We start from the raw sequence: 12822 nt of genomic DNA, 5'->3' as shown, positions 1-12822 counted from the left end.
AAAAAAAAGAGTCAGAGGAAGAGTCTCTCCTCAGTCTTCAAATTGCAGAGCTAAGGCCACGATTTCAGCAGAACATTAAGAATTCTTTTAGAAAGGGACCTGCCAATGACAAGTAATGTAGAAATTGGGAAGGGGAGAGGAGGAAGTCACATGTATGAGAAGCTGACCTGAATGGGAAGACACCTACTTTTATAAGCCTGTTTGGATGCAATGTTAACAGTTTCACTGGTTTTAGCAAGAGTGGGAATGCTAGAGTAGACACCCAAGATTAACAACGGGGTTACAGCATCAGTGGATAAGGGAAGATGACATCTAAGGGAAATTGCTCTAAGTCATGTACCTGGACTTGTGCAAAACATTTGACACTGTCCTGCACGACATCCTTGTCTCTAGATTGGAGACACATGGATTTGACAGATGGACCACTCAGTGGATAAGGAATTGGCTAGATGGTTGCACTCAAACGAGTTAGGGTCAATGGCTTGATGTCCAAGTGGAGACCAGTGATGAGTGGCATTCCTCAGGTGTTGGTATTGGGATCGGCACTGTTAACGTCTTTGTTGGCGACATGGACAATGGGATTGAGTGAACCCTCAGCAAGTTTGCCAATAACACCAAGCTGTGTGGTGCAGTCAACGCGCTGGAGGGAAGGGATGCCATCCAGAAGGACCTTGACAGGCAGGAGAGGTAGGCCCACATGAACCTCATGAGGTTCAACGTGGCCAAGTACAAGGTCCTGCACATGGGTCGGGGCAATCCCAAGCACAACTGCAGGCTGGGCAGAGAATGGATTGAGAGCAGCCCTGAGGAGAAGGACTCGGGGGTGTTGGTGTATGAAAAGCTCAACATGAGCCAGCAATGTGCACTTGCAGCCCAGAAAGCCAACCATGTCCTGGGCTGCATCAAAAGAAGTGTGACCAGCAGGTTGAGGGAGGGGATTCTGCCACTCTGCTCTGGTGAGACCCTATCCTGGAGTACTGCATCCAGCTCTGGGGGCCCCAGTACAAGAAAGACATGGACCTGTTGGAGCTAGTCCAGAGGACGGCCACAAAGACAATCAGAAGGCTGGAGCACCTCTGCTACGAAGAAACACTGAGAGAGCTGTGCTTGTTCAGCCTGGAGAAGAGAAGGCTCCAGGGAGACCTTATAGCAGCCTGCCAGTACCTGAAGGGGCCTACAGGAAAGCTGGAGAGGGACTGTTTATCAGGGAGTGTAGTGACAGGACAAGGCGTAATGGCCTTAAGCTGAAGGAGGGTCGATTCAGATTAGATGTTAGAAAGAAATTCTTTACTGTGAGGGTGGTGAGGCACTGGAACAGGTTGCCCAGAGAGGTTGTGGATGTCCCTTCCCCCTGGAAGTGTTCAAGGCCAGGTTGGATGGGGCTTTAAGCAACCCGATTAGTGGAAGGTGTCCCTGCCTATGGCAGAGGTGTTGGAACTAGATGATCTTTAAGGTCCCTTCCAACCCAAACCATTCTATGATTCTATGAAATTTGTCCACTCAAGGCATTCTGGCAACACCAAAAAAAAAAATGGGAGGAGCGAGATCAAGAAGATCTTTACACCCAAGCATCTATAAATTGCCCTACAAGGAGAAACAATTCATTATGGCAGTAAATTAAAATACGAAGATTTTATTCTTACCTGTCCAACCATGCAAGCAAGGCTTTAGCAGCACCAATAAGTTCTACCACAGAAGTAAGAAATTCATTGGGGGGCTTGCGAGAGGTATTCCCATCATAATTTGAACTTTTCCTACGGCTGCTGATGTAATTTTGCAGATTGTTGGATGATGCTCGCAGCCTGAGAACCAGGTTCTTCATATTGTCTGTTTCAAGTCCATAGTTCTGGAAAGAATATTATTAAATTTGATAAATCTCCCTACGTAGTCGTCCTATTTATTATACCACAAGTTAGAAACTCATTTGGGATGAAAGGTCTGAGGATTTGCCCAATTTTTTCTGGTTTTTGGCCAAAATGAAGCATCTAGGTCTTAGAAAGAAGGACCTACTTTCTAAGTTGTCCTTTAGCTTCTAACAGACATGAAATCTTACCTTGAAGTCCCTGGTGCAAGTACAGAAGTAGGTAGAAATTGGAAATCACGCCTACACCACAAGTGCAGCCTTACTGGACAAACTTAATTTCTGACTGTGCAAACTTAGTGATATTCCACATACTGCTAAAAAATAGCAAATGGGTTTAGAGTCAAAAGCTGTGAAAAGCATGGCTGGCCTCTGGTCCATATAGCCCAGAATCCCATATCAGTGCCTACACAGTAGCTGTTCCCCAGGACGGATTGCAAGCATATTCCAACACCCCCACAAACGATCTTGTCTGCACCCACCTATCTGCAGCTCAGCAGCCCCAGGAAGCAATGGTGGTTAGGATTTCTAGCAGAAATTCAGTTTCTGCTTTCAACCCACATGAATGTTAGCATCCTATGGCAAGGCATTCTACAGATTAATGATTTCCTTCAACACACATGGTACTTTCAAGAGTTTTTTGGGGGTTCTTTGGCTGGGCTGTGGGAGGACTACACAGTGTTAATGCTACCTTCATTTAGTGCACCTAGTTCTTCTACTGGAAGAACCAATTCCCTACTCACCTCCATAACAGGCAAGATTTTACAGACTGCAGTTGTCTTTTCCATATTGACAAATCCTAGACCTTCACTTTCTAAGATTTATTCTACACTACAGCCACTAAAAATACTTCTGTGGGTGCCAAACCCCCTCAGTTTTACTGACATTAATGAGATTTGAGGATACTTTTCAAATCAAAATGAAATCCCAACGTTCTATCAGATATCATTAACCTTTAAAATGCAGTTGGAGTAACAAGATTGTGTTGCTTTCCTTTAACAAAAAGAAAAATAACTGCTGTTTTTTCTAAAAATGTTTTCTATACTGTGGCACATAAACACTGAAGTAACATTTCATTCACAACTAAAGATAAATTTAATCTGGCAAAAGATAAAAACATCTACAGGAAGCAAATGTAATTTCACAGTCAAAAGCTGGAGTAAATATTTGGATCACAAGTTTTCAGCAACTGTGCTCCTTGATTACAGCAGTGCAATTTTTTGCAAGTTTGAGGACTGCATTAACACCATACACAGTAATTAAAACCATTCTTAGGCATCATATTTTTAATTCAACAGCATCCTTATAAAACGTGTTAAAACCTAAAAAAATTTTAAAAAAATCTGTAAATCCAGTCTGTAACTTTAACTTTATAAATTCAAATACAACCAAACCACACTCCATAAGATTAAAACCCAATTGTTTTAAGCAACACATTCATCATCTCATTCCAAACATGCCAGAAATGCTACATTGCATCTGTTCTGAAGGCAACTCAATTTTGTAATCAAGATTTTCTTCTTTTTGCTGTCAGTGTGCAAACGTGTGAGTCACATAGCAATCAATACGTTGCTGAGTGCCTTTGCTTTTGAGTTGTCTCACCTTGCAAAACTTCTGTGGGCATCTTCTGAAAGTTAAGTCCTTTGTAATGCTTAGCTCTTTTGGAGTGAAAATTCCTACTTTTCTTTAAAAAAAACAAAAAAATTGAAAACCCTACCCAAAAATACAAAAAAAACCCCCTGCCTTTATTCTTTTGCTGTTGCAGTTTCTTGCTACCAACCACCAAGTTCCATAGTTTAGTCAGCTATATTATCTATTCTTTTTCCTTTCCCCCTCAAATAACTAAAGCAACTAAAGCAAACCTTAACTCCATGCAATCCCAAGATCCAGGATTCCCAACACTTCCACTTAGGATCACAGCACCACCCAGGCTGGAGGGGAGCTCCAGAGGTCTCAGTCCAACCCCCCTGCTCATGGCAGGCTCAGCTCTGAGCTCAGACCAGCTTGTTCAGGGCTTCATCCTGTCAGGTCTTGAAAACCTCCAAGGACAGAAAACCTTTCTTGGCAACCTAATCTGCTGACTGTAAGAATGTGTTTCCTTAAAGTCAGTCTGAACCTCTCGTTTCAATTTCTGCCCAAAGTCTCTCATCCTCCCACCATGCACCACCACAAGCAGTCTGGCTCTGTAATCCTGCTGACCCTGTCCCCCCACGGTAGGTGCTGGGGATCTGGCGTCAGGCCTCCCTGAAGCCATCTCTTCCCCAGACTAAAGAAGTCCCAGGCCCTCAGCCTTTCCTCACGGGCGAGTACTACAGCCCTGACCAACCTGGTAGCTGTCCGCCAAGCTCCCTCTAGTTTGTCCACCTCTTTGCTGTACTTGGGGGTGGGGGGCATACGTAGACTAAGAGCACCAAGTAAAGGGCGATAATGACTTCCCCACCTCTCCTGGCCATGCTCCCATTAATGCAGCCCAGGATGCTGCTGACTTCTTTGCTGCCAGGGCACACTGCTGGCACACGGCTCCGTTCCCTCCACCATCAAGCACCCATAAAACAGGCTGGATAATTTTACATTAAGTCATTTACAAAAGACGAAACAGAACCTTTGCCCCAAAGAAACCCACCAGTGTAAGAAGATGTTGCAGCTACTCCGCTACTGGTAAAATACCTACCACCTCCTATGGATAAGATCCCAGTGGGCCTAAGTTACACAAGTGCCTCCCTCCTGCCCCTGAAGGCTCCTGGCAAGGAAGTACCCTTAAAGTGCAGCCAGGAGTAGTGGTTGAGAGGATATATCCAATTAAAAAAATGCTACCGTTGCAATAGCAAAGGATATCCTTAAATTTTCTAGGATCAGAGAGGGAAAGATTTTGGATTACTAAACAGTGTTAAAGTACTTGCACACTGTCATGTGTGACCTTATCACCTTTTAACAAAAAAAAACCCAAACAAAACAAACCACCACCAAAAAGCATCATTCAGATGCATTTTTTGCAGTTAGTTTTCTCCTCCTCACAGAATATTGCATATTAGTCTATTTTTGGAGGAATACTTTTTCACCAACAGGTCTGGGTGTGGGTTAAGTTCCTGTGACCACAAGAATTTCAAAGTAGCCATGTGCCAGAAGTCTCCCCCTTTAACAGGGGAATTGGAGGATAGTGACCCCCCTCCTCCCATAAAGGGACAGAAAATATGAAAGATTTTTTTCCGTACAGCGGTATAACCACCTAATCAGTTTGGTCAGAACTTGAGTCTTCATATATTTAAGCATCTCCAGGTCTTTCTTTCTGTCATTCAGGTGCAGATATTGTGCCCACCACCTGTGGGTGTCTGCAACTAGAGGTGGCCCCAGCATTTAAGAAGACACCCATTGATATACCAGGTCAGACTTTGGCATTGGCTCTGAAACATTCACACACTACTTATCATGCCTCTTTCACCTTATTTATACAGCGGGTCAGTCCGGTGTGACTTTTCCAGTTCAGTTAGTTTTTAAATAATTCTGTCAAGTAGTTCTCAGTTTTGAGGTGGACTTCAGCCACACAGGTGTGGCCTCTGGAGATACAGGGGCTCCAGCTTATGACTGCAACCAGTCTCCCCAACTGCCTATCAAGAGCACACCACAGCCAAGCTCTCCAGTCAACGCGCTAGGCTCTCCTACAACTTCTCCCAGGGACTCTACGGAGCGCACCTGGGATATCTAAACCACTATGCCTATCCAGCATAACAGGGACCATGCAGCTCATCAGTACAGGTGACCAAATTCTGCAATTTTGACCTGTTTGCTTTAATACACAGAAAACATTATGATCCTTCACCAGACACAGCAACGCTTCTACCTTAGCCTGACACCTGACACCATCTCACCATCTCACACACAACCTCTTATTTCTGCTATTTTTCTGCTCTTTCACTTGCAGTGGCCAGTCTGTTGGCAGGGCTGGTCTGGGGAACTAAACCATTAAAAAAAAAAAATCTATTCCCTTTTTTGCTGTAGTGTGGTCTCAGCTAGTTTAGCTCCCTGAAGTAGCTCACCTCAGGGTCAGCTGAGTGCAAGCACAAAAGATCACTAGTCAGAGGACAGGAGGGGGTGGAGGCAGCAGCTGACTTGGATTAATTTAACTTGTCATGGAGCTAGAGCCCCAATTCAGGACAGATAGGAATGTTGATAGCGTGGCAGCATGTCAAACAGCCTTCATAGCTACACACAGTTGTAGTGCAAAGCTTAGCAGGCTTTTCTGGAATATTTCTACAGGACTGAGACGACAATATTTAACAACCAAAAAGTTTTAGATGTTGCTTATGAACCAAAGACCACGTTACATTTTCTTATTGTTCCCGATTTAAAACATCAAAGTTGCTTTCATCAAAACACAGGCTTAAGCCAGCAGTCAAGAGCACCCTGTGTCAAACATTCCCAGGTTGTTACTCATTAACCTGGGGAACCACATGCAGGGCTGGAGTGAGAGACAGCACGCACACGTGCACGGGACAGCACGTGCACACAAGAGTGTACTCTTTCCAAACTCCATTACATTTAATGAGAAAAAGCACACTGATCAAATAATTGCTCAAGGTCAGGCAGCCAACATAAAATCAAAGAATAAAAAAAAAAAAAAAAAGGATGGCTAAGCAAAGTCGAAAGAGCACAGCAGTTGTGTCAGAGCTGACTTGGGCTGATCCAGAGCTCTGCTACTGCCCAGGGGCAGCACTGCCTTCCCCTTCATAGCCATGTTCACACGTCACAGTGTGATGAGCTGAGCTGGATCTGCTGGCTGATCCAACTGAAAACCAGCTCTGGGAAAAAAATTAATAAAAACAGACTGAACGCCTGCTCAAAAGCTGATCCAACTCACTGCATGCCTATATAAACACTACAGTTAACACAAGGTACTGTCACACAATCACCTATTCTTGCTCTTTCTCTTTTAACAAAAATGCATCCTAAAGAATCCTTTGGAGTCCCAAATTTCCTAATAAACAGCACTAAATTTAAGTTGAGACCTCTAGAAAACTGTCATCTTATGAGGTGGTGCATAGATGTGGTGCTTTTGACAAGGATTAGTCACAAAGGACAAGTCTTCATGCATGTATGTTCTATTTCATGTTATGACATTGTATTTTCCTCCACTGCAAATACACCAGCAGAACATTACTACCAGTGAAATAATCAAAGGCACAAATGCTAAAACCTATATTCTTTTGGTTTTGTGGGGGTTTTGGCGGGTTTTTTTTAGATTGCTTAAAACTAGTATCTCTTCATTGTAACCTCAAGAAAAATCAGCTGCTTTTTTTCTTCCAAACTCTTCCATCATACAGTGTAGGTAAAGATTCAGAAATCTAATCCAAAGAACACATTAAAAGTGAAAATATTTGCATATAGTTTCCTGTTAATGCTTGCATCGTTTTATATTTACTAATCCCAAACAGGCAAGTCTACTCATCAGGGAATGACGAGTAAGTATTCAGTTTTCACCACCACTCCAGATGCTTTTTATCCCAATTATTTGGCTGAGAAAGCTTATTTTCTGGATCTCTGCCCCTGTTTTTGTGGTTTTGCATGAATTTAAAAAGCATACTTAGGTATGTTTGTTCCCCTCTCCCCCAAATACTTCAATCAACTAAGAAATTTCTTCCTCCCATCGCTTTTCTCCCCCAAGCAAATATTGTCATCAACAAAAAGATGGAGGCACTCAAGTTGATAGGGTTTTTTCCCCTCTAGGGAATTCAGTTTCTTTGATATGTCCTCTAAATTCCTTAAATAAGTCTTCAACACCTGTTCAGAGAAGTCTATTAGACCAGCTCAAGAGCAATGGAAATGTGTGCTCACTTTTTATCCTTGCCCACAGTCTCCTGCTGCCTCTTCAGCTGCAGCTGTTGCACATGTGGCCACTGCTATGAGATGATGAGGGAACACCGCCTCATCACCAAATCAGCAGAGAAAGATGTATTCACTTCTCTATCAGCTATACTGGTTCTAGAGTTCACTTTGCAGCAGCAAACACCATAGCTTGCAGACATATTTTCAGCTTGGCAGTGTAGCTGTCAAAGAGGGCTCTATCCCTATAAAATTAAAAAAAAAAAAGTGTATTTGGTGTCCTTTCTAAAGGAAAGGACTACCTTCACACTATATTTTTACAGCTCATCTACTGAGGATGGAAGAAAGGTCTGTATGGTCAATGCTTGAAAAGAGTTACTGCAGAAGAAAGATGCTCCAAAGACAGCTGCTTCACTGCTTTTAGAGACGCAAGTGTTCTTGTACTGTGACAGAACCAAAGCATTGATTTGAAGGAACCTCAGCTGAAACAAGACAACAAGCTAAATAATTCTTGAGAACTCCAGGACTGGGGAACCAACAAAACCTCCTTCTCAGCCCTGCCTTCCCCTCCTGCCCCAAGAATGACAGCTTTCAAAGCCTGACCTCAGGCTGGCCTAGGCAATGACACATTTCTATATGGGAGCTAAACATACAGTGGGGAGGAAAAAAAAGAAGAAAAAAAAAAAGAGAAAGAAAAAAAGGAAAAAAATCACAAATAGTGCCTTTGCTTTTCAATTCAAGGCCCCAAAAGTTAGGGAAATGTCACCATATATACACACACAAAAAACCCCCCATCCACTAAGTTATTTCAATATGCAGACCCACTTTTAAGGAATACAGATGGAATAGGGAAACCTTTGTTCTCTCACACGGAAGAGACTGCAAAATAAAAAATTGTCTGTCACTAGAACTTAACACACTACGAATGGTGATGTAAACAACAATCCAAAAAACCTCAAGGGAAGGGGCATGAAAAAGGTGACAAAGGGCATACCTAAAACACGGGAATTCTTCCTCCACCTCCTAAAGTAACAAGGACATTTCAGCCGTGATATGAGAACTCTAATACATTAACTTGAGCTGCATTTCACAAAGGACTTCCAGAAATGAGTCTGAGGTCAAAACTTTTGTCTACAAAGGAAATTAGAAGGAAATTGTAGGAGATAAAACACAGCTTTAGGTTCTGGCAGTTGTCCAGCTTTGTTCGTTTTATTCTAATATTTTAAAAAGTACGAAGAAAAAAGTGCCTTTGGGGGCTGCCACATCCATTAGTTCAGTCAGGACTGTGTACAGCACACAGTATGTTTACTAACTCACCAGACCTCTTCACTCACCCGACAGATTATCCCTTCCCACAATATGAACTGCATTTCAGACTAATTCCGTTCTTCTATTAGATTTTCAAGTTAAACATTAAAAAAATTTTTAGACATCCAATACTGAAGAAAAAATAAAACATTTTCAAATACAAGAACAACTCCTTGGGAAACATTTCAGATTGTATGAATTGATTTCATGAAATACACTTCTTTCAGTAAGGGCTAGTCAATTTGTTCCTGGTTATGGAGTACGAAGGATCCCCATAGCGCTTCTCTGCAGCAAATAAAGCACATATCACAGAAGCAATAAAGACTCTCCATTTTAAGAAGAGTATGCTCGACACTGCAAGCCTTGCCTAGTGAAGGGAAGGGAGGCCAGTGCTGGCTGAGGAAGTCTTTCCCACCCTTCTCCACGACGTGATCATATATGCCTCTGGCGCTCATTTGCTGCATTACATCAAACATGTCTTCAAGATTGTATCCAAACTACAGCTTTTAAATAAAGCCTGCACTAGCAAAACAATCTGAAACATATTTATTCTCTTCAGAGTCTGTTTGTTTTAAAAGTATCTGTGCAGTTATATATCAGGAGTAAGACAGAGGAACAGCTTAAGTTCCAAATCCAATGAGAGTTGAACTCGACTGAGTTAGCAAAATACCCCTTGTTTCAAAAACATTTTCTTCACTTTGTATGTAGACTACAGAATTGCCCTAAGCACATTTCAAGTGATGTGAGAACCATTAGCAGTTGTCATTTCAACAGTATGTCTTCTATCTTCCATGACAAATTCACTCAATAGCAATTTTAATCGCACTATTCACTAACAGGAGCCACAAGCTCTAACAATGCCACTCAGACAACTTCTTTCTTTAGAAATGCAACCAAATTAATTAGCATTGCCTCTTATCAGAAAAACGTTAGAGCTATTAACACAAAGCTTGCAAGAATTAAACACATTCTTATTGTTTTCTTTTACTATGTTGTGTAACAGAAAGCAAGACACACAGGTATTCTGGTTTTATCAAACTCGCCTTAGTTATTCACCCAAAAGAGCACTTTAAGAAATTATTTGTGTGTCTGTTCACCACTTAACTAACCAGTGCACACAGGAGATCCACAGCCTCTAGAACCAGTTCCTGGTGTCCGATCCGTGAGATACCCAAGTCTTCAAGGTCCTGGTGAGAAATCTGTAACAACTGTTCACCATTTATCTTCTCTCGTTCAAATTTATGGACATACTGCTGCAGGCAATCATCCAGGCCTATCAAAGCACAAAAGAGAGAGAGAGAAAGGGATCTGGTTACAAATTTCTGTCTTTTCTTCCCCCTTTCTCCAGTAAAAAAAAAAAAATTAAAATTAAAAACCCAAACTCTGTGAAAGGCACAGAAGGCAAGTTCATATAATAATTATGAAAGAAACTTGCAGATTGGAACTTGTACCCCAGGGACACAGAAATGGAAAACACAGGTTATGTGGATCTTTGGGTGACCTAAGTCACTGCACGACCCACCTGCTCCTTGTAGATCAAGCTCAGCAGGTAAGAATGTCCCTTTGGTGTCCGTGTAGGCAACGCTATCAGGGGGCATGTGTAGACTCAGCTATCAGGGTAACCCAAAACCCTGAGGGGCAACCAAAACAACAACAACGACCAAAAAAAGATAACTACAAGGCAAGAACAAAGATCTTGCTCAAAACCTAGTTAAACAAGCAAACAAACAAAAGCACAAAACCCTGCAGTTTCACGTCCGCTTTTTTTATATAAAAGGGCTGAATAAATGATGAGAGCAAAAAGGAACGATCAAAGGCAAAGCGATCAAAATTATATTTGGCTCAAGTCTCATTATTCCCTTGATTTATAAGACCCTGCAGCTTCCTGAATCAGCCATTCCTTCCCCTTGCTAAGGATTAACAGCACACACCAATAAGACATCTAATTCACTTTTGTATCTGTGATGTATTTTTAAAACAGTTTAGTGTTTTGTCCCAACCATATCCCCAAAATCCTCACTTTAAATTCTGATTCTATGATCCCGTTCTACGCTATCTCTTCCCCAGTGATTAGAGAAAGGATTTCTGGTTTTCATTTTGTTTTATTTAACTAAACTTCATGTGTTAATCCTGTTTTCTTGTGTATTCTGCTCATTTCCTCTGTTCTTAAAGATCCTGTACACAGCAACAATCTAGGGAAAACACTCGGATGGATGTGTTATTTTAAAGATGATGGAGTGCTCTGGATGCCCTGTTCCACTTCAATGTATTAGCCGGAGCAAAAGGAACAGATCCAATTAGATGTGTTTTGTAGAAATACATCACGTTCACTGGTAACAGCTGACCTGAGAAAAAAATTCAGGTTACATATTTGACATTTACTATGTAGCATCCATAATAGCTACATTGTTTCACCACTCAGTTTTAAAATTTGAGCCTTGAGCTGTATAAAGGATGTTTATCCAGTATGCTGGCTCAAAAGGAAGCCATTGAGATAGACAGGATGTTGAATGCTGCAGATGAGAAACATGAACAGCATCCTGAACTACAAGAAAACGAGAGCCAGAAGACCAGCACTCAGTCCCACTCACGGAGCCACAGTAGCAGCCTGGAAAACAAGCACTCCCAGCACATGCTACTGCCAAGAAAACATTCAAGACAAATTGCAAGCGGGGTTCTAGGAGTCACATGAAACACCCACCCTCATTTCGTAACAGCAGCACAAGCAGTCGCTGCTGCCTTGCCGTGCCTGGTCCCAGTAGATCTGGAGCTTACGGACTCTCATCACACATCTCTTGTCTTTATACTGCTCACTCAGAAATTAATAAGGACAGACACCCTGGCACTTAATAGTCACCCCTCTGCGTGACTCGGGCAAGTTTAATTATTGCAGTACATCAAAATCCGGCTGCGCAAGCTTGACTCCTCCACGTGCAGAGCGACTAGTGTGCACAGCTTGATTTTTAAGCATAATTATGAGTGGGTAAACCCGCATGCAAGATGAGCGGAGTCTCCCAGGGCTACAGTTGTTTGGGGTGCACGCCTGTTTCATCCCATCTGTCTTGGCAAGGCTGCATAAATTTTGAAAATTGAGCCCAGTGTTCTCTTTCCCACAGGCACTAAATTCTCCCTTAGGCTATAAAAACTTTTTTCCCAGGAAAAATAATAAAACGATCTGGCCTTCATTGTTTAACAATTTATTTTTTCAAAACAAATTCTCAACCAAGGCTGACATACAGTGCACATATTTGACATTCCCAATTTTTAATGCCGTCTTGCAGACCACTGTTTCCCATCATTTGCCACTGTAAGCCCATAGTTTCCAATGCAAATTGCACAAACACTTAAAACACTTTATGCAACATGCAACAAAGCTTTAAGTTTAAAATTTCTTGGATGCAATGTTGCTTTTGCCAACTACCCTTTCTGTGTGTTGACTCAACTTTCTAGATCCTCATTCTGTGCTAAAACACGAGACTCACAAATTTATGTATCACCCCCAAGAAATACAACTATGGCTTTCAGCCTGCCTGTGCTTTTTTCTTTTTTTTTTTTTTAATTCATGCTTCCATGTTCTTGAAGGTCTATTACAACTTGAACAGCTACCTCTAAAAACAGTACTTCTACAATCACATAAGACTATATTTTGTAAAGTAAAATACTACAAAAATCACACATATGTTAATTCAAAACAGTCAATGCAGAGGCACAGCCACTCAGTTAGAAATGTATTTAAGATTAAGTGACCAAAACTATGCAAACTAGGAAGTGAAGACAGACCCACACACTCGTGGCAAGCATTCACTAATGGTTTAAGAGGAGCTTACTCACACTGG

At 41.9% G+C, this 12822-nt stretch overlaps 1 protein-coding gene across 3 annotated transcripts in view; it reads right to left on the bottom strand.

The window, feature by feature from the left end:
* Positions 1-12822, bottom strand: part of CNKSR3 (CNKSR family member 3) — a 71765-nt gene that overhangs the window by 31847 nt on the left and 27096 nt on the right. The window contains exons 2-3 of one of the 3 annotated variants that reach the window (XM_054819803.1): positions 10096-10259; positions 1644-1846 (exon numbers count right to left, since the gene is read on the bottom strand). In XM_054819803.1, the coding sequence (XP_054675778.1) occupies positions 1644-1846; positions 10096-10259 (367 nt within the window). The remainder of the gene's footprint in view (positions 1-1643; positions 1847-10095; positions 10260-12822) is intronic. The other 2 variants (XM_054819805.1, XM_054819804.1) reach the window with 2 other exon arrangements.

Source organism: Grus americana, chromosome 3 (assembly GCF_028858705.1).
Source record: "Grus americana isolate bGruAme1 chromosome 3, bGruAme1.mat, whole genome shotgun sequence".
NCBI classification, from domain to species: domain Eukaryota; kingdom Metazoa; phylum Chordata; class Aves; order Gruiformes; family Gruidae; genus Grus; species Grus americana.
Note: the sequence above shows the minus strand (reverse complement) of the source record. Positions and strands in the feature narration are given on the sequence as shown.